This window comes from Petaurus breviceps, unplaced genomic scaffold, assembly GCF_028583685.1.
Source record: "Petaurus breviceps papuanus isolate PSGF00001 unplaced genomic scaffold, PetGlider_PUasm1.0 207, whole genome shotgun sequence".
NCBI lineage: Eukaryota > Metazoa > Chordata > Mammalia > Diprotodontia > Petauridae > Petaurus > Petaurus breviceps.
Window position 1 is genome coordinate 10,157,687 of NW_027185850.1, and position 22,977 is coordinate 10,180,663.

Below are 22,977 nucleotides of genomic sequence, written 5' to 3' on the forward strand. Positions count from 1 at the left end.
GGTTCTGCCTTCTTTACATGCATACTTGTACCCAATGGTGACCCATAGTGGGCCAACTTACTCTTCAGGAGGCAGTTGGTGATGCAAGAAAGCAACGGAGAATAGATATCATCTGCATAAAGATGAGAGATCTGGGAGTTGAGTCCATGAGACCCAATGAGATCATGAAGAGAAAATGTGGAAAGGGAGAAGAAAAGAGGGCTGAGGATAGAGCCCTAGGGAAAGGCATGAATGTTGATCTAGCAAAGAGGGTTAGCCAGGCGGAACCAGAGCAAGCAAAGATCAGGCGGGCAAATCCAAGGAGGAGAAAATAGCCAGGATGAAGGGGTAGTGAGATGCTGAATGCTAACTACACACACACCAAGAGAGGGTGAAGACTGAGAAGATGGCGGCACATTTGGCCACTGAGATCACTAGTTTCAGCTGAGTGAGAAGACTGGAAGCCACATTCCAAGACAGGGAAAAGGGAGTGGGAGAGGAGAGGAGGGAGAAAGTTTCTAGAAGTCTGTGAGGTGATGAGAGAGATGGGAAGAGGGATGGGAATAATCTCAGGGGATGACAGGGCCAAGGGAAGGATTTTCAAGATGTATTTTGAGATGTCTTTGCATCCCTTGTACCTCACACATAGTAGGTACGCAGCTCTACATGCTTGTTGGTAGGTAGAGCACGGATGAGAGAGCCTAGTTAAACAGGATAACAAAAGGGTCTGGACTGAGAAAGGAGGTCAGGTCCGTGGAAACAATTAGGGAACCAGGTAAAGACCAAGTAGGAGATTTAGGAAGAAAGAGGCCAGCGGAGAAGTGAATATTGTTTATTATATGTGCCCAAAGGCTAGTGCCTGGCAGGCAAGTGATTGTTGATTGACTGCTATTATCTGGTGGACAACAGGCACTCTGATGGCCTATCATTCCTTGCTGAATTAGGCACCACTTTCAGAGATGAGTCTTCTAAAAGAAGCACTTTATCTCTTTGATTGGGTGTGGGGGTGGGAGGTGGGAAGGGGGGTGTCTAAACCCACGATTTCACAGTTGTATGTAAAGGACCCAAGCAAAAGAAAAAAAAAAAGCTTCCTCTACTGTTCTGAAATTTGTAGTCCAACAATTGGGCCCTGTTGCCTGGGGCACTGGGAAATTAAGGGATTTCCCAGGGTCACCCAGACAGCAGATGTCAGAGGACAGAGTTGGAACCCAAGTCTTTATAACTGAGGCCGGTTTGCCATCCACTAAGCCAAACTACCTTTCTCTTCTATCTACTTCATGGTTCCATATACTCAGTCATCCCTCCTCTCGTTTTTCCCCATGTGACATTCTTCTGACTCCCAATTCCCTGCCACAGGGACCAGTCCCCTTCTATTTACTTCCTTTATCTCCTCGACCCATCTGGGATGCCTGCCTACCGTTCTCTTTGGGAAATTCCCCAGCTTTCTTCAAAGCATCTCCCAGGGACCAGGAACCACTTAATACCAGAGACTTTTGCCATCATTAGCCCTCTCCTTTGTATTAGTCTGCATTACTTTATATATTCTGTAAGCATTTAATAAATGCTTTCTGTGGGCAGCTAGGTGGTGCAGTGAATAGAACACCGGCCCTGAAGTCAGGAGGACCTGAGTTCAAATTTGGCCTCAGACACTTGACACACTTACTAGCCCTGTGACTTTGGGCAAGTCACTTAACCCCAATTGCCCTCCAAAAAATAAGAAATAAATAAATAACTGCTTTCTGAATTCAACTGAATCCTTACTTTGCCAACGTTTTAAAAGACATGATTTTAATTTCGGCTTGTGGCTTCTCCATGCCTACCAAATAAAGTATCAATTACTAATCCTGACACTCTCTACAATCAGGTGCCAACTAACCTCCCTTGTGGGGCTTTGCCTTCTAGCCAGACAGGATTACTGGTCATTCCATTTTCAACCTGCCTTAGACCAATGCCATGCCTTTGAAAAAGGGAAGACGGTGGAATCAGCATTCATGTGAGCCTACTGGGTGTGAAGAGCTTTACAAAGATTATCTCATTTGATCCTCAGAACCACCTTGTGAAGGGAGTAGGTGCTCTTATCATCTCCCATGTCACAGTTGAGGGAACAGAGATGAAATGACTTGCCCAGGGTCACACTAGTGTCTGAGGTCACATTTGAACTCAGGTCTTTTTTTTTTAATTTAGTATTTTATTTTTCTCCAGTTACATATAAAAACAATTTTCAACATTCATTTTTAAAACTGAACTCTGGTCTTTCTGATTCCAGGCCCTGAGTTCTATCTACTATAGTGCTTCCTAGCGGCCTCTAGGCAGCTCGTTATTCCCCCATACTTGAAATGGGCTTCTCTGCCCCATCTGTCCTGTTGCTCAAGTCCCAATTCAGATGGCAAATCCTTCATGCAGTGACCTCTCCTGCTGATGGAGGGGGCCTTTTACCCTCCTATGTGCCTGGACATTCTTTGTGAATGTGCCTCAAAGTCTTTTATCCTGAGTCTCTCTACATCTCCCCATCCCTCTCTGTCTTCAGCATCTCTGGTGTTAAGTGAGGGATAATCGGAGGGAAGAATCACTAGGAAGCCAACTTGCAGTTCCCCTGACATAACACTGCCATCTCCCATCCCTTTGTCCCTCCACTGGAGCATGCTCCCTCCTCACCTCTGTCCCCTAGAATTCTATCTTCCCTTTTGGCTGTAGTCGATGTTGGAATTTGTTTTGCCTAACTGTATATATGCTACGAAGAGCTTTTTTTCCCCAGGGGTTCTTGATGTTGGGGGGAAAAAGTCCTCACTAAATAAAGATATTTTTTTAAAAAAAAAGCTCATTTCAGGTGCTACCTCCTAGATAAGCTTTGCCCCAATTCATTCAGTGACTAGCATCTCCCCTCCCCCTCCAGAAATTATTTTGTATTTCTGTTTATGCTCATAGAGCTGTAGCTAGAATGGAATTCAGAGGCCACTGAGTCCCACAATCTTATTTTCACAAATAAGGAAACTGAGGTTTACAGTGTATACATTGTTCCACCCAGGGCAAGGTAAGCACTTTCAGTAGAGAGCCTCTTGCTTTTCTGTTTGAATCCCCAGTATTTAGAACAGTGCCTGTTCCATAGTAATAAAAAGTTTAATAAATTCTTGTTGCATGAAGAGTTGACGAAGACAGCATCGGAGTTTGGCAAGGTTGTCCCCAACATTGGATTGCATTTAGAAGAAGTGAGGCTAAAAAATGTCTGTCTTCAATGTGAGGGATTTCTGTCCCAAATGTCAAGTGAGTCACATCTGGTGACGTACCAAGTCGTGGGTTCGTAGGATTTATAACCCCAAAAGACCCTAGAAATCATCCAAGGCTAACCTCTCATTTTACAGGGGAACTAATTGAGGCCCAAAGAGAGAAAATACCTTGATTAAAACTCCCCCACATGACCTCAAAGGCTCAATCAGAATAGTCAGTCACAAGTCACTAACCCTCCAGACTCTAAATTTAAGGGAATGTAGTTCCACAATCTTCCCAGTCCCTGCCTGTGACTCTAAGGCCCAGAGGTTCCAGTGAATGGTCACAGTCATGGGGGTCACAATTTTCCAGTGGAGAGAATGTCATTTTTAAACCTCTGAGGGGTTCCAGGTGTTCTTAACCTTTGTCTGTATGTCTGGATCCCTTTGGTGATCAGTCTGATGAAGTCTATAGACACCCTCTCAGAATCATGTTTTCTAAGTGTATAAAATGAAACACATAGTATGACTGATAAAAAATGAAATTAAAATGTAATTTTTCCTAATCTAAATCCATGAGGTCCTTGAAATCCATCCAATCTCAGCCCCTTGGAGGTCTGTGGGCCCCAGGGTGAGGCCCCTCCCTTCACTCTGCCTGCCACCCCCTCTGCACATGCAGCCATTCCTTCTAGAGGGCGTTGGCTTTGCCTTTTCTTTGCATCCCCAGCATTTAATGTTATGCCAAAAGTTCTTGTTGTTTAGTCATTTTTTTCATCATGTTCAACTCTTTGTGATCTCATTTGGGGATTTCTTGGCAAGGATATTAGAATGCTGTCACTTCCTTCTCCAGCTCATTTTACAGATGAGGAAACTGAGTCAAACAGGGTTAAGGGACTTGCTGAGGGTCACACAGCTAAGTATCAGAGGTTGGATTTGAACTCAGGTCTTCCTGACTCCAAGCCCAGCACCTGACTCTAGCCACTGCACCACCTCACTGCCCCTCTTACTGAATGACAAATTGACAATTTACCTTTGTGTACATGCTGGTCCTGGCCTGTCATTTGTGAACACACAAACTCAGGGATTCCAGGAAAGGTCCCCTTCTCTGTACAATCAGGTCTCCTCCCTCAATTCCTTCCAACAGGAGCTCCAGTCAGCTCTAACTAGCTTTGATCCCTTCACCTCCACAAGCACAAAACATACTTTAAGTTTATAACAAATACTGTTGGAGCTTTTTAATATATATATATTACAAACGTCTGAGACCAATCACACATTTCATTGTGTAGAGTATATTTACAAAAAAATATATATTACAATATTTTTTTCCTTAGTGAACAGTTGACCTGAACATCAGCAAGCTGTTGCTACCAAATGTTTAAAAGGAATGCCAAAACCTCTTGTTCCATGTAAGTTAAGAATTTCAAGATCAGCCGGGGGTCCAGAATCTTAATGCATCCAGAAAGCCAACATGGCGGCGGGGAACCCAAATGTTTCAGGTCAGAAAAGAGCCTCTCTCTCTCTTTGCTGAATACATAAAGGTAATGGTATTGGGAGCTATGGACACTGACGGGTTTTCCTATACATGATACAACGCTAATAGACTTCTATCATTTCAAAATGTACATTACATCCACAGGAGATCCTTTTTCTTTTATTAGTAGTAGTATTATATAGGCGTCGGTCACACAATATCTACATGATGGGGATGAGAACACAACAAGTCACAGGACCGTGGCTCACATTCCAGTTTCAAAGAGGACAAGCACAAACTGGACCAGAACATTGTTTCTGAGTGGGTTAATAAATAACATCCGGTTAGTTATGGTTACCCCAAGTGCTTTATGTTTGTATAGAAGGGAAGGTGGAAATAACATCACATGTAGCCGTCACATCATCAGTCAATGGCAGTAAATAAATATGGACCCGATACACCAGAAAGGGGAAAGGGGGAGGAACCCGATGGGGAAGAGGAAGAGCGGCGCCCTACCAAACACAACGTATTCTGACATGCTGCTTTTGCAGGATGGTCAGTGCTGTTGAGGAAATTAAAATGGGCAAAGAAATGATTGTCTTTAAAAACACCAACTTGAGAAATATTTCCATGATATCTGAGATGGAATTATCCCTAAAGAATGAGCCCAGAAATCTTCATGTCTGTCTTCTGGACCTACTTTATCAATGAAGTAAAGAAAGAGGAGGTGAGATTGGGTTGACCCAGGACATTTCTGAGAAAACCAACTGTTGTTAATGCTGTGCTGAGCTCCAGCTTGGAGGAGCGTGAGGCAGCTTGAATTTGGTGCTTCTCCATGTAGAAATGTGTGTGTTCCCATTCTGGGCCTCCTAAGGAGCTATGGAGGGAGGAAGGTCTAGACTTTCCCCATGTGAATAATAAGCAGGGAAGCACTGGTGAATCATTTGACTCGGTCTGGAAGTAAACTTGAACTTTTCTAAGTACTGACCCTTCCCATTCTTTATTTCCCAGATCCTCAGGAACCTATAGAAGGCAGAGTTTCTTCTGAATGAAAATTCTGATAAGTGGGAGACAAGGCCAACTCCTTTAGAACCTACTTCTAGCCAAGGACAACATTTGTGACAGAGAAAAATGATTAGAATAAAAATCCTGGGGCAATATACCCTGCCTCCCAGGTAAAAAAAAAAAAGTTCCATTCCACTTGGTGTAAAATTAGTCAATGGTAGGTTTTTCAAAAGAGAAAACCATAGCTGAAACAAACAAATAAATATATAATTTTATTGTTATTATTATTATTATTTTTTTTTTTTGCTTTCTGGAGGGGGGAAGGCTGGGCAATTGGAGTTAAGTGACTTGCCCAAAATCACACGGCTAGTAAGTGTTAAGTGTCTGGGGCAGGATTTGAACTCAGGTCCTCCTGACTCCAGGGCCTGTGCTCTATTCACTGCGCCACCTAGCGGCCCCAAAACAAACAAACAAAAAAAAACCGGAAATGAGGACTCTAAACCTCTTTGTAGGGACAGGGACCTTTGAGATGCTCTGCTTGCTTTATTTACCCAGCCAAATCAAGTGGTAATCAATGGCTGACTTAATGGAGTTAAATCTCTTCCCAAGTTTCACACAGGCTTATCGGCCAATATAACTGTACAGAATGATGCTATAGGCAGAAGCAGCTACCCAAGGCGTTTGATCCTGCTCCAGTTTGTCTGACCCTGGTGACATGGAAGACATCTTTTTGACACAATCTAAAAATCAACCTCTAAAAATAGATCCAATCTTCCATCAGAGTGAATTGCTTACCCAAACTTTTGCTCCCTTTTTCCTAAAGTGTAAAAATTCTATCCCTTCTTGGGCAAGGAGATGAAGGACACCTGTTCCAGTGTATGTCCTTTCCCCTTCCCTGCGCCTTCCACTCTCCCCACCCCCACATTAAAGCTCCCTGTTCAGTATATACCGCCTCATTTCCCATAGGGCTGTGAAGTACAGTCACTGGATCTTCAGTGTCACTCACATTCCTATAACATTCTGGAAGGTTGAAGGTGACAGCATCTGGAATCCTAGCCTCCTGTTTCTTTATTCAGCAGGGAAGCGACGGGCAGAGAATTTAACTGTTTGCTGTTGGGGATGTCTCATTTGGGTTCATCTGTGAAAATCTCCATCGGGACAAGAGAAAGAAGCATTAGCCTAGGTCTGTAGTGGAGACAGAGGAAAGAACAGGTTAATACAAGGGCTTTTGGCCTTGATTTTCAAATTCTGACCAGGCGTCATTGAGCTCCATGAAGATCATCTTGGCATATTGTTCATACGGCTGCCCAGTAGCCTGGAAGGAAAGAAGAGAAGCGGGCGGTAGTTAACAAGCCACAGACCACGGATCACAAGTCAGTATCTAGGAGCTTTTAGTGAAGGAAAGCTGCCTAATTTCCTCATGAAACATTTGCTTTCTGAAAGACATCTGGGTGACTTAGTGGGTACAGGGCTAGACTTAGAAGTCAAAAAGATAGGGCTCAAATCCTATCTTACCCAATAGCTCTGTGACAGCAATAAAATTATATCACCTCTCTCAGTCTCAGTTTCCTCATTTGTAAAATGGGGATAATAGAAGCATTTGTCTCACAGGCTTGTTATGAGAAAGAGATGAAGTGCTTTGCAAACATTAAGTGGGAGGAGAAGAGAAAAAAAGGAAATTTACATGATAATTGTATTATATTTTTAAAAGGAATAGCAAGCTGTACGTAAGAGATTTGCAGTTTCACATGCAATCCTCTTTTTTATTATACTGTTAACGGAAATGTTTCTTTATTCCATAAATTAAAAATAAAAGCTTTAGAAAGGTCATTATAATTATTGGCATGATTGCTGAAATGATTAGTAGTAGTAATAACATTATTAATTTCTAACTCTAAACTTGCATCCCCTCAAAAGAATTCCCAACTATGGGGAAAGGCCAATGGTAAGTTTAGAACCCTAACTAGCAATCTTCCTCCTCAAGCCAATTCAGCACAATTCAAGTATTTATTAAGCACTTAAATGTACCAGGAACTATGTTAGGCACTAGAGAAACAAGGAGAACTACATTCTTCTTAAGAAGGGTACGAGCAATATCAAAGTCTACCTTCAATTTGTTGGAGTATATGTGAGGAGAATGGACTCCCCAGGACATTCTAAGGGTGTTCCGGGAGAGGCTGTGAGATTAGGGTGGGGTGTTGGGCAAAGCCGGGGAGCAGGGGGAGGGGGAGGAGAAGCATCTAACTTGGGAGCAGCCCCCTGGGAGAGGAAGACGCCACGTGATACTTTCCATTTTTTTCTAAATTTGTTTCCTGTGATTTCATCACTCTAGGGCTCTCCCAGTTAGGAAATGCTCTCTATCAGTGAAGACTTGGAGTTGCCTAGAACACTGAGAGATGGAGTAATTCAAATGCCCAGGGTCACAAAGACAATAAATGTCAGAGGCAGAAATTAGAACCATGTTTTCCTGACTCCAAGACTTTCAATTCACCAATTAGAATGCCACCTTTTAATAAACAAAATAGTTTTTACCATTTGTGCTCAGGAGAAAGATAATTGTTAAGGTCAAGGACATTAATTAGAAAGCTCAGATGATGTTTTCTTCTTTGCGACGCCATTGGAAGGTAAATCAGTCACAGTCAAACAAAAGGTTGCCAATATATAAAACTGATTTTTACTCAAACGACTTCAGCAATATCTTCTTATAACTAATTAATCCTCACTAACTAACATGCAACAATTGGTATGCTGCCACAGGACTGGAAGTGTTATCGGGACCCCTGTAAATTTTGGTGAACTGGACCAAAAGCAATGGTCTTCCCCTTTCTCTCCATTCCAACCATGAAGAAAGTAAACTTGATTTCCTGATGGAAAACTCTGACCAGCTCCCCCAGCCTTTGGCTTCCAGAAAACTGTATCTCAACCTCCTGAGGGCAGGGTCTACTTTTGTGTTTCTTCTTTTCTCTTTGTATCAGTTGACCTACGTCTGACCCACCCAGGCTGTGTGACCCTGGATTTGTTGTTCAATTTCTCAGGATTCTAGGCAACTCTCTGAGACTAGAAGACGAAGACTTCCTTTTCCACAATGAGCTTTCTCACCAAAATCTGGGGCATCAGTGAAATCCTGGGTCAATCCATATCTCTATACCTGAGCAATGCAGCTGCAACATGCACTTGGGACTAAATCAATTAGAAGCTGACATATGTAAGCCCCTGGGGTGAAGGGGCTATTGGGTTTTCTCTTTGTACCCAAAACAGAGGCTTGCATATAGTAGCTGTCCAATAAACATGTGTTGACTGGATGAAAATTACTTTAAAAGTTATGAATTTGACCCTATTGATTCACTGTACTTGGGGGAAGTCAATCAATTGATCAACAAGTATTGATTAAACACCCACCATAGGCCTAATGTTGTACTAGATTCTGGGGCTATAAAGACAAAATGATATGACCCCTGCCCTCAACGGGCTACATTATACTGGAAAAGACAACACATATACAAACAAATATATACAAAATATATTCACAGTCCTAGGTGCTAGGGGAAGGAAGGAAGATGGAGGGAACGTGCATTTATTAAATACCTACTGTGTGCTGGGCATGGTGCTAAGTACCTTACAATTATCTCACAGATAAGATCACAGATCTGTACCTCCTTGGTCTTGTCTTCCATTCTTCCATACTAGAGATCACACTACAGAAGATTTAACCCTTCCAGCTCTGGAGCTCCTTCCCTGGGGCCCATGCTATCTCACTGACCAGTACCTAACATGGCCCTCTACATCCCAGCTGGCCCACTGCCCTATAGCTGGGTCTCATCTCTTCCACTAGAAGCTCCATGGGACAGGAACTGTTTTATTTTTGTATTTTTATCTCCAATGCTTGACACATAGTAAGTACTTACTAAGTGATTTTTGATTTCTTTATTCATTCTGTCATTCATACATTCATTCTTTCATTCATCAAAATTTGCAGGTCAGAGTATCAGGCAGTGGGGAGTCAAGGAGGGTACAAAGCAAACCACACAGTGGGCACGTTCCAGGAAGAACATGGGTGATGTGTATCCAGCTTCCTCCAACTCTACTCACTTTGTCGGGATGCACCACAAGCACGGCTCGCCTGTAGACCTTCTTCACCTGCTCAGGAGTGACCAGGTCGGCCATGCCCACCGGCTTCCACTTGGTCTCCCCTGCCCATAGCACCGTGTGCATGGTGGACAGCAGTGCTCTGATGTTTCTCTCCTTGCCTTCTATCCATTCCAATATCTGTGAATGAAGACATGGAAATCAATGACCAGGATCACTCTACGCCATGGGAGGTAGCGTGTAGAGTAGGGTTTAACCCTGATGCCTGCCTCCAAATCCATGATATAACGCTGCTTCTTTTCAATGAACGCTAACTAAAGCCATTTGTGTCCATGAGGCAATGAAACCTTTTAAATGCATGCATTACATGCCTGTGAAGTTGGTACATCTGTGAGTGGGAAGAAAATACTGGGCTTGATATTAGGAAAAGTTATGTGCAAACCCTACTTCTGCCACTTATGGTGGCCAAGTCAAGTAACCTCTCTGACCCTCAGTTTTACCATCTTTAAAATGGGAATCAAATGACCTGGAGAAGAATTACCCAGGATAGACAGACTTGAATGGGTTGCAATCTGCATCATTGGAAGGAACTTCCTAAATTTATCATGGATCTAAGTGAAGAATGAGTCCCTATTTCAGAAGTCTATGAGGCCCAAATGAGAAAATGTGATAATGTTACTTGACATTATATAGTGTAAAACATTTTTCCACATTCTATCTCATCTGAGCCTCACATAGAGAGCAATAGACTTGAAGTCTAGAGAACCTCAGTTCAAATCCCACCCTGTACCTTTTCTAGCCGTGTGAGCCCAGGGAAGTCATGCCTCTTGAAGCCTCAGTTTCCTCTTCTTTATAATGAAGGGACTGGACTTAATGGCCTCCCCAGGACTTTCGTAAGTAAGCTTTTGGGAACCTAAATCTATGACCAGAGTCTCCTATGAAGAACCCTCTAAAACGAAATGAGATTGGAAATGGAGGCTGGAGCCAAATGGGCTGTGACTTATTGTACCTGCCTGAGGAGTTCATATTTCATTCCAGAAGCAATAAGGACATATAAATAAAAAATCATGAAACTTCCAGCCCTCAAGAACCTTATATTCTAATAGGGGAGATAACATACATCATGAAACAGATTGGTCTTTATAGAGCAAACTATAGTAATTAATTTGCCTATTTTCCAGATAAGGAAACTGAGAGTTAAAAGACTTGCCTAATGCTTACTCTACACTTAGTAGGGAAAGGAGCATGATTCCCACCCAGAGCTGCCCTCATCCACACATCCAGATGATACGTCAAGGCATTGTACTACGGATGCAAATCAATCTCTAAACTTCAAAAATATATGAATGCTAGTCACTATCAGTAATTCAAAAGAGCTGTTCTCAGTATTTGGGTCGCATATGAAATATATGCTGGAATCTTAAAGAAAATCTTTCCACTACAGGAATGCAATGTTTCATGACGCTAATGGGAAGAATGTGATGGCGTGTAAAGAGAGAGAGTGAGTGAAAAGACCACTCACAAAATGGCACTCCAGGCATGAAGTCATCCGAAGACCATGGTCCTGGACTTGGATGGGACTTAGAGGCCGGTGACGACACCCTCCTCATCTCACAGATGAAGAAACGGAGGCCTGGAGACGCCAAGTAACTTGCCCAAGGTCAAATAGGCAGCAAATATCAGAGGTGGGATTAGAACCATGCTCTGATTCCAGAGCTAGCCTTATTTCCACTATATCACACTGCTACAATCAATGTAAGTCATGGAATCTCAGACCAAGAAGTCAGTGGCCATGAGTCCAAACAATAGCCCATTCCAGACCCGCATTTTTAATATTGATACTCTACCAAAGCTGCCATATTACTGGGTCAGGGAGCACAGCAGTCTCAAGAAATGACAAATGGTGTGTATTTCTTAGAGAACAATGGAGAGACTCGTAGTGGGTGTGAACTGATTACAATATCCTACAAATAAGAAACCCTAAGGAACTGGAATAAGGGATGAAGAGACATGTATGGCTGAGAAAAGGAGATGGGCTGTCCAGATGGTGAGTGTGCGGACGTAATGGACCATCAGCTTGAGTTATCCACCAGTCTCCTCTTCACATCAAGGACTAGAATGACCATATTACCATAAGACCCTAGCGCATCTGGATTGATTCCTCAGTGAAGGCCTTATGGGGAAAAATGGCTGGGAATTCCATTGGATGGGCTGTGAGCTCAATCAGAGAGGGAAACATCCAGGCATCCATCGGAGGATTTGAGCTTTTCTCTAATATGATCCTAGTTATCATCTCCGGAACCAGTAGGCCAAGACAAATTCCTCTTTGATGGGAAGATATCAGAGCTTGCCAGGATGGAATTCCACAGCAAAGTGGAACTAAGTGGCTGTTTGCCTTCCTATAATCACTATTTGCATGATAACAAAATCATTTTCTCAAGCCTACTTTTCAATCTCTTCCTCTTAAGTGACCTAGAGGCACAAGGTGTCTGTCACTCATTTACAGTGTTACCCTTGCAATCATTTAATCTTCTAAGGCCTTCAATTTCTCCCTCTGTCAAGAGAAGATTATACTCCTTGGGTGTTTGATAACTGATCTAAGAGTCTGTAATCAAAGGGTAATGTTCCCAGGGAAGAATTAGCCTTTTCCAGAGCAATTTTCCTCTCTGAAACTCAAAATTGAGCTGTCACCTCTCACCACGCCCTACTCGGGAGAAAACTAAAAATGAGAATCACAAGCTTATAGCCAAAGAACATCAGAATCTAGTCACAGGTAAATCTGTGGGATATTTGTTTAAAATCATAAGCCAAATGGATCAGAACTGGTTCAAAGAGGGAAATATACACATATATATTGTATGTATAGATGTATATACCCACTCAGTTGGGTTTAAGAAATCGATCTTAACCAACAGGGAAATAAAAAGGGGTAAGAGAAAGTAGACATATGATAAAAGGGAGGGCAGATAAGAGGAAGTGGTCAGAAGCAAAACAGACTCTTGGGGAGGGACAGGATAAAAAGAGGAAGGGGTAAACAGAAGAAAATAGGAAGGAGAGAGATACAGTTAGTCATCATTAACTGTGAATGTGAACAAGATGAGCTTACCCATAAAATGGAAGGAGATAGCAGAATGGATTAGAAGCCAGAATCCCAACTAAACATTGATTACAAGAGACACACTTGAAACAGAAAGACACACATGGTGAAAATATGGAGATGGGACAGAATCTTTTATGGGTCAGCTGAACTAAAAAAAGCAGGATTAGCAATCATGACCTTAGACAAAGCAAAAGCAAAAAGTGACTTAATTAAAAGAGATAATCAGGGAAACTACATTTTGATAAAAAAAAAAGTACCATAGAAAAGTAATCAGAATTTTTTTTACAGAGAATTTGTCTGATAAAGACCTCTTTTCTCAAATACATAGGGAACTGAGTCAAATTTATAAAAATAAGAGACATTCCCCAATTGATAAATTGACAATGGATGTGGAATGTGGATAGGATTGGATGTGGGCAGCAGCATGGTACCATTGGACACTCCATGGATTTGGAGTTGAGTGGGTCCACTGGGGCAGCTAGGGGGTAACGGTGTATAGAAAGATAGAACTGGAGTCGGAAAGACTCATCTTCCTGAGTTTTTATCTGGCGTCAGAATCTTACAAGTTGTGTGACTTTAGGCAAGTCACTTAACCTTGTTTGCCTCAGCTGATTCATCTATAAAATGATCTGGAGAAGGAAATGACAAACCACTCCAGTATCTTTGTCAGGAAAATCTTCAATGTGGTCACGAAGAGTTAGACACAATTGAACAACAACTGAACAACAATAATGGGTCTACTACGCATTTATATCACTTGATCTGAATTCCAGCCTCACTAGAGCAATCATCCTCCTCCTAGCAAAACTTTTTTTCTCCTGAAGCCTCCAATAACTCAATCTGCCCAAGCTTCAGAGCTGAGGACTTCACCTATACTTTAGTCGAGAAAATGGAGGCCACTGGCCACAAGTTTAGCCTTTGTTCATCTCAAATTCTCCTGCCATCATCCCTAACTGTGTCCTCCATTACTCCCACCTCTGATAAAGAGGCAGTCCTCCTGGCCAATGCCAACCTCTCTACATGTACCCTTGATCCTGTTCTCTCCCATCACCCCCATTTTCAGCTCTTGTCTCACTCCAGTCTTGAAACTCTCTCTTTATTGGTTCCTCCCTTTATGACCACATACTCAAGTCTCCCCCATTATAAAAAGTCCTCACCAAATCCTACCATCTCCATTAACCAGAACCCTCTTTATCTCCTCTTCTTAACAGCTATACTTAGTATCATCACTTCCTTACCTAGATCTCTTCTAAAGCCTCTGTAATTTGTCTTTTTCTCTCATCACTCAAGTGGAACAGTTCTCTCTCTGAACGAATTATTGATCCCTTAATTGCCACATCTAATGCCATTCTCTTGGTCCTCATCTACCTCTATGACTCTGCAGTCTAACACTATAAACCATCCTTGCCTTCTGCATTCCCTCCTCTCTCTGGGTTTTTGTGACACTGCTTTCTTCTGGCTCTCCTCCTACTTGGCTCCTGCTGAATGGAGGCTTTCAAGCAAAGGGTGGGTGACCTTTGGGCAGGAAGGCTGTAGAAGAGACTCTTAGGGGGTGGAGCCGAGATGGCAGAGTAGTAACAGGACTTCCACTCAGCTCCCACTTCCACCTCCTCTAATTCATGTAAAATATGACTCTAAAAAACTTTGCAACTACAGAACCCACAAAATGACAAAGAGAAGCTAACCTCCTGCTGAAGACAGCCAGACAGGCTGGCAGGAAGGGGCCAGCACAGTGCTGTGGGAGGCAAGCTCAGTCCCACATGAGCCTTCAGTTTTAGCCTCAGGGCAGCCACAACCAGCTGCTGGCTGGAGGGACTTACGATCACCAGCAGCTGTGGTGGTTTCCAGAATTATCAACCCAGAGATGCTAAGGACAAAGTGAGAGGTTAGTACAGTGTGGACTTTGGGAACAAGAAGCTCGGGAGTTCAGTCTGGCCTTTGCCCTGAGAGGGAGAAGCGGCTGAGGCACCACAGCCATGCAGCCACTGCCTCATGGATGCTTCAGAGCTCCAGGCCTGAAGATTGTAGGGGAACCAAGCAACCACTCTGAAGGGTAATTGCTTTTGCTTTAACCTGCTTGGATCTGCCTCACTGTCTAAGGTGGAGGTCCTGGGGTGCATGAACAGTTTGCCAGAGCATGTGGAGGCTTCAGAGAGGGCACACAACTCTGCTCCAGCAGCTGAGAAAAGCGCAGCAATTGGGACAAAGCTCCCCTCTTTGGTAGCAGAGTTATACTGTGGCAAAAAAGCTCAAAAGTCAAATAATTTAGTGGCAACATGAACAAGCAAAGGAAGCAAAGCAAGCACAGCAGTCCGACTTTACACTCCTATTTTGGGGACAAAAAGGATCAAAGCATGGAACAGGAGGAAGACAGTGAAGTCAGAACTCCTGTACCAAAAGCTCCCAAGAAAAATATGAGCTGGTTACAGGCCATAGAAGAGCTTAAGAAGGATTTTGAAAACCAAGTAAGAGAAGTTGAGGAAAAATTGGGAAGAGAAATGAGAATAATGCAAGAAAATTATAAAATGAGACTCAACAACCTGACTGAAGAAAATAACACCTTAAAAAATAGACTAACTCAAATGGTAAAAGGGACCCAAAAAAGCCAGTGAGGAGAAGAATGTCTTAAAAAGTCAATTTGCCAGGTGGAAAAAGAATTTCAAAAGCTCATTGAAGAGAATCATTCCTTCAGATTAGACTGGAGCAAATGGAACCTAGTGACTTTATGAGAAATCACGATACTATTAAACAGATCCAAACAAATGAAAAAATAGAAGGCAGTGTGAAATATTTCATGGGAAAAACTGCTGACCTGGAAAATAGATCCAGGAGAGATAATTTAAAAATTATTGGACTACCTGAAAGCTATGATCAAAATAAGAACCTAGAAATCATCCTTCAAGAAATTCTCAAGGAAAATTGCCTTGATGTTTTAGAACCAGAAGGCAAAATAGAGGTTGAAAGAAACCACCGATCACCTCCTGAAAAAGATCCCAAAAAGAAAACTCCTAGAAATATTATAGCCAGGTTCCAGAGTTCTCATATCAAGGAGAAAATATTACAAGCAACCAGGAAGAAACAATTTGAATATTGTGGAAACACAGTCAGGATAACCCAGGATCTGGCAGCTTCTACATTGAGGGATAGAAGGGCTTGGAATATGATATTCCAGAGGTCAAAGGTGCTGGGATTAAAACCAAGAATCACCTACCCAGCAAAACTGAGTATCATGTTTCAGGGGAAAATATGGTCATTCAATGGAATAGAGGACGTTCAAGCATTCTTGATGAAAAAAACAGAGCTGAATAGAAAATTTGACATTCAGATGCAAGAAGCAAGAGAAGCATGAGAAGGTAAACAGGGAAAAGAAATCATAAGGAACTTATCAAAGTTGAACTATTAACATTCCTACATGGAAAAATGATAATTGTAACTGATGAAACTTTTCTCAATATGAGAAGAGTTGAAGGGAGTAGAAATGTGTATGTGTGTGTATATATATACATATATATGTCTATATAGGAGGGTATATGAGCATATAAATACGTGTGTGTATACATGTGTACAGGTATACATAGAGAGAAGGCACAGGACCAATTGAATAAGAAAGGATGATACTTAAAAGGTGAAATTAAGTGGTGAGAGAGGAATATTATGAGAGGAGATGGGGAGAGATAGAATGGGGTAAATTATCTCATATAAAAGAGGCAAGTGAAAACTGTTACAATGGAAGGGTAGAACAGGAAGGCAAAAAGGAATGAGTCAACCTTATTCTGATTGAATTTGGCTTAGGGAGGGAATGACATACACACTAAATAGGGTATCTCACCCTACAGGGAAGTGGGGGGAAGGGGATGAGAGGGGAGGATGATGGAAGGGAGGGCAGGCGGGGGGGGGGGTTGGAAGACAGGATCAAAGCATAGCATAGAACAAGTGGGAGGTGGGTTAGGATGGAAGGAAATATAGTCAGTCTTTCACAATATATACACTATGGAAATGTTTTTCATAGCTACACATGTACAACTTATATTAAATTGCTTATATTCCCAGTAAGGATGGGTGATGAGGGAGGGAGGAAAGGAAGAAATTTGGAATTCAATGTTTTAAAATCAAATATGTGTGTGTGTGTGTGTGTGTGTGTGTGTAATTATTATTTTACATGTAACTAGGAAATAAGATATATAAGCACTGGGGCACAGAGATTCACCATGCCCCACTGGAAAGTCAGAGAGGGCATGGGGAAAGATATAGGAGAGAGCAGATTGGGAGAGGGGATATTCAGTGGGATTACTGTTTTGGCATGGTAGGTAGGGGAAAACATGGGGAGAAAATCTGTAAGTTAAAATCTTGTGAAAATGAATGATATAAACTAAAAATAAACATTTAAAAAATAAAGATAAATAAAAATAAAATAAAAAAGAAGATACTTTTATTCAGACCCAGTTTGGACTAGAATGCCTTTGTTTCCCTGCCTGATGCTGAGATTCTGTGAATGATTGGAGCATTTTATTTCTACGTGAACAAACTGTAAGCAGCAAGGTGGTGTTGGGCAGTGCTGTCAAACTCAAACAGAAACTGATCCCTGCTAGCTGCATATTGACTTAGAAAATCACAAAATAACATTATCTATGTTACATTGTATTTCTATTTCCTTTGGTAAACATCTTCTCATGTTTTAATCTGGCTTCATGGCATTGGAGAGTGTGAGACCTCTGGAGTCAAGTATTGAGTTCTGAACATGGAATCAGGAAGACCCGAGTTCAAATTCTGTGGTAGACACTTACTAGCTGGATGACCTTTGGTGAGTCACTTACCTCTCTCAGCCTCAGTTTCCTCATCTGTAAAATGAGGATAATAATAGCACCCTTCACACTTCATGGGGTGGCTGTGAGGATCAAATGAGATATCAAGGGCAAAGCACTTTGTAAATTGTAAGGCACTAGATTGTATAAACATTAGCAAATAGTAATGGTGGGGGTGGCAGCAGTGGGAATATTAGCAATAACTGGAACAGTGGTAACATCTCCTCTAGCCCTGTCCCATGAAGCAACAAAGACTCAAACTCAGGCCCTTCCTTCTCCAAATCCAGTTACATTTTTATTAAATCATACCAGCAACTTTCGGCTGGCAGGACCCAACCACTCAGTTCTTTCTAGTCCCTTTCTCACCTTCAGTTTCTCAGGATCCATTTCTTTTGCCATTTCCTCCTTTCTCATTTCAGCTATTGTTCTGGGCCCCTTTTTATCTTTGTGTGCATTGAAGCCTTGACCAGACAGCAGGTCTTCAAAATCAGCTGCTTTTGATTTCCCCTCTATAAAAAAGAAAGTGATCATTAAATTATTTTGATACTTCACCACCACCCCACACTCTAATAAGCACACATACATTCACACAGGATTTATTTAATTAGACCTTTAGATATATATTATATAAAGCACAAATTGACAACACCCAACTCCAAAAAGATGAGGCTGCTTTTGTTTCTCCATTTTATGTCTAGAATCATGGAGCTGGCAAAGAATTGTTGAGATCATCTAGTCCAATGCTCTCACTCAATAAAGAGAGGAGAGCTGATCAGGGAGAAAGGGAGGGAAAGAAGGGCTAAGAAGAATAAAGAAACCAATGGAGAGAGAAGTAGAGAGGAATAAAAGGAGAAAGTGGGAGAGAGAGAAAGGTTGGAAAAAATGGAGAGGGGGAGAGAATGGGTAGAAATGAAGAGAGAGACAGATGGAAGGAGAAGGGAGAAGAAGGGAGAAAGATTGTCTCCCATCACTCAACAGTGGTTGGTCCAAATTCTCTCTTCTCTTTTACAATCCTACTCTTGTATTGCCTTTACCTTCCCCTTAAAAGAATAGCACCTCTACTTTATAAATAAATATCAATAAATCTAGACCATTCACTGTAAATGGTCTTCATCTCTCTCTCTCCCATCAAAATCCTCTTTATCATACCAATTCTCTCCCATTTTAGTCTTTGAAGAACAGTTTGTCCTTCTACTTAAGGACAATCCTTCTGCTGTACCCTTCATCCCACCTCCTATCTCCTCTGGGGACTTATGACTGTCTTCTCTCTGAAATTATCTCCAATTTGTCCTATGTCTTTTTTTTTACATTATTTACATTTTTTTCTCCCTAAGTAGACTGAGTTTCTTGACATCAGAGGACTTTTTTTTAGCCTTTCTGGTATAAGGAAATACATATTAGGTATTTAATAAATAAGTGTTAACTTGACTTGCCCCCTTAGCTCATTTTCTCTCTCTACATCTTCAATGTCACTTTATAATGCTGGCTTTTCTACTGCCTACAGACATTCCCAGGTCTCTTCCCATCATTAAAACTCCTTCACTTGACCTTCTCCCTCCTTAAAGCTAATGTCTACATCTCTTCTCTCCTTGTGGAAAGCCAAGCTCCAAGAAAAGGTTCTCTGCATTCATTGCCTCTTCTCCCATATTGCCTATTCACCTCTCATCAGGAATGCTTGAAAATTCTCTCTTTCATCAAAAACCCCTGCCCCTAATTCCCCGTTTGTGTGATTGTACTTAGTTTTGCTGGGGAAGTTATTCTTGGTTGTAAATGTAAAATCTTCTGTCTTCTAGAAAATCATATTCCAAGTTCTTCAATTATCTAGACTAATGGCTACTAAGTCTTTTGTGTTCTTGACTATGACATTCCTTATTTCAGGCTACTTGCAGTATTTTTTTTTCTTTGACCTGAGAATTCTAGATTTTGTCTAAAGTATTCTTGGGTATTTTCATTTTGGGATTTCTTTCGGGAGGTGAATAGTGCATATTTTCAATTTCTACTTTACCCTCTGGTTCTAAGAGATCTAGTCTTGAAATATGATGTCTAGGCTCTATTTTTGGTCATAGTTTCCAAGTAGTTCAATTATTACTACCTTGCCTCTCTTCAGCTTTCCAGGCCAATTGTCTTTGCTGTGAGATACCTAATATTTTTCTTCTATTTTTTTTAGTCTTTTTATTTTGCTTTTTTTTTAATGTCTCATGGAGTCATTAGCTTCTATTTGGTCAATTCTAATCTTTGTGGAGTTTTTTTTTTCTTAAGTACTTCTTCCTTCCAAAGTATTTTCTTTTCATGGTTTTTTTTTTCCCATTGCTCTCACTTGGTTTTTAAAAATCATTTTTAGCTCTTTTTTTTATTAAATTTCTTAACTTTTTCAAAAGTTCTGGTTAGACTGTGTCCAATCTGCATTTTTCTTTTAGGCTTTGCTTACAGAGCTCTGTTAGTCATTCTCCTCTTCTGGCTTTGTCTCTCGAGCTTCCCTGTCATCATAATAGCTCTTAATGGCAGCATTCTTTTTTTGCGAATTCTTTTAGCCTACTTCTTGACTTCGGACATCACGTTTAACACTGGGCACTGGCCACTTAAAGGAAGAACATCTAACTCAAGTGCCTGTCCTCTTATGTCTTTCTGGTGCTTTCATAGCTAAGTTTGAGGGTTTGCGGGCTTTCAGTGCTCCCAAAGTTATGTAATGCTGATGAAGTCATTTCAGGGTCCTCCTGGTCTGAATTTTGCAAGTTCTTGACCCAGATGTGAGGATTATGAAGTGCTTTCCATGTATTATCTCATTTGTTCATCATGATAACCATGTGAGGTAGGTGCTAGTGATATTAATATTATTTTATAGATCTGAATTCTGGTCTTCCTGACTCTGAATTTAGCATGCTATCTACCATGTGATGTAGCTACCATGATATGCCTTCCTTTCATACCTCATTGGGAATCACCTGAGTTCCCAGACTTGGCCATCTTAGAGCAACTGCGGCTGGTCCATTTTCTATACTTTGAACTGCCTATTCTATCATTTCAAGAAGCCTTCCAAAGGCATATGACAGATCTCAATATCTAGATATTAAAATGGCTAAAAGAAAGCACATACCTGTGCTTGAAATTCAGGGACAAACTAGGATCAGAACAGCTAAGGTTCCCAGCCCTCTAACTTCTCCCTCTTCCCAAAGGAATAACTAAGTTACCCATAGAAGCCCAGAAGTTAAATGAATTTCTTCTTGCTTTTTTTCTCTAATTTCTCATCCTCAACACTCTCCTTTCTCTCTTGTTCCCCCTGTCTCCCCCATCCAACTCCCACACACATTCATTTTGAACACCAGAATACAAGACATTCGCTCTAACATCAAATTCTAATTGAATGACTTTACCCAAATTAGAAGGTCCTTTTCCACGGTCATTCTGACCACTTGGCATTGATGAGAAGCTAACATTGTAGTTCGGTCTGTTCTGAGGAGAGGCATGGGGCATGCTGGGCTGTGACTTGGACTGGGTTTGCTGCCATGAGTAGCCAGACCCCTGTTGCCATCCCCCACCCATTGGTTGGGGAGATGGCTTCTGTGGTGAGCTAAGAGGGGGGAATCCTCCCCCTAACCCAGTTGGTGTGGTGGGCTTGCTGGCAAATGAAGAACTACCTGCAACAAAAAGAAAATGCACACATTCTTGGCCATCTCTTACCATTTGTTTTGCAGCTTACATATTCACAGGCATTATGTCATAATTTCAGTGGAAGTTACCTTGGTTGGAGGAGGGTTCAAAGGGGAAAAAAATAGGAAATCTGTTCATGTATCCTGCCTAAATTTCTGTTATCATAGCTAAATATAGGATTATAGATTAAAAGGGAATTTCTTATCTGTCTAGTCTGGCCCCCATTTTTTACATGAGGAATGAAACCCAGAGAGATAATGACCTCCCCAAGTCACACAGGGAGTATGTGGGAGAATGGGCTTTAACCCCAATCCCCATCTCCAAGTCCATGATATAACACTGCTTCTTTGCAATGAACACAAAAGCCCTTAGTGTCCATGAAGCAAGGAAACCTTTTAAATGCATGAATTATATGCTTGTGAATAAAAACATTGATGTGAAGATGGTCCTTGGGAGTCATGTCTTTCATGCAATGTTATTGATTAGTAGAGTTCCTTCCTTGATCCCAAGTGGCTAAAACTTATCCTCCTGACATCATCTCAGATTTATTTTATGTAGAATCTCTACATTCTTAGGTGTGTCTGTGCTGTTTCTTTTCATAGAACATAAGCCCTTGAGGTCAGGGACTGTCTTTGGTTTCTACCTTTGAATCTCTAGTACAGTGCCTGGCCCAGACATGAAGCTTAATAAGGTCTTATTATTAATCATCAGAAACAGAGATATCAGTTCTCAATCAATGGAGAACCAACTGTAGACTCTGGAAGTGTATACATTAACTGTAGACTAGAGACATGTATACAGTGAGGACTCAAATGCAACCAGCATTCACAGCCATCTAACCCAATCCCTGCTTTCGAAAATGAACAAATTGAGATGCAAAATCAGGAAACATACAGATTGTTTGTTAATGAAAGAGATAGGATTTGAACACAGATCTCTTGACTCCCAGTTTAACACCCTACTTATAGTTAACCTCCCCTTGCCCCCTGTTCATCCCAACAAATCACTGGTGAGGCATCCTCTAAAGAAGTCGGCCTTGTCTGCAAATAGTACAAATTGTAGGCCTACAAACATTTATTAGCCTGTTCTTTCTCAAGAAGGAATCAAAGTAGTTCTTTTCCTAAATGAATTAGTATTTTCCTGTGGCAAGTGGCAGAGAGGCTAGAGGTTATTCGTGACATCACTTTATCATGTATTCTCTCTTGACAAGCCTCAGGCATTGTGCCTTGGAAATGCACAAATTTCTGGTCTTACATAATAGCAGCTCATCCTAAAACAGATGCATAATGGAAGATTTTCATCCATAAAAAGTTATTATTTTGACCTTAACCTGCTAAATTTGCACCAAGTGTGCCAAGGTCAGCAAACGGGTCCAGAGACTGTGGTTTGTTCTGATGTGTTGGAGTGTTGTGCATTGAGCCCGTGGGGCTGGTGGCAGCTGACTTGCTTCCCATTCCAAAACCACCTAAAGAGAAAAGCAGAGACATCAGACAATACCCAACATTTGTGGTTTGCAGTGTCAAGCCCCATTACTCTCTGAATGCCTCTGTTCCCGAGGAATATCACCCATATGGCCTTGCAGGAGAGTCATAAACAAGACCTGACAGCCTTGTACAAAGTACTGAACAAACACTTTGAACAATTTCCCTAAGTGAGTTGTTAAATTGCCTTTCTGTCTTT

The 22,977-nt window shown here is 41.5% G+C and overlaps 1 protein-coding gene across 1 annotated transcript in view; it reads right to left on the minus strand.

The window, feature by feature from the left end:
- Positions 1–4,391: 4,391 nt before the first annotated feature.
- Positions 4,392–22,977, minus strand: part of LOC138164891 (auxilin-like) — a 137,297-nt gene continuing 118,711 nt past the window's right edge. The window contains exons 15-19 of the mRNA XM_069092831.1: positions 22,628–22,762; positions 21,021–21,284; positions 18,016–18,158; positions 9,751–9,927; positions 4,392–6,976 (exon numbers count right to left, since the gene is read on the minus strand). Of these exons, the coding sequence (XP_068948932.1) occupies positions 6,875–6,976; positions 9,751–9,927; positions 18,016–18,158; positions 21,021–21,284; positions 22,628–22,762 (821 nt within the window). The 3' untranslated portion in view covers positions 4,392–6,874. The remainder of the gene's footprint in view (positions 6,977–9,750; positions 9,928–18,015; positions 18,159–21,020; positions 21,285–22,627; positions 22,763–22,977) is intronic.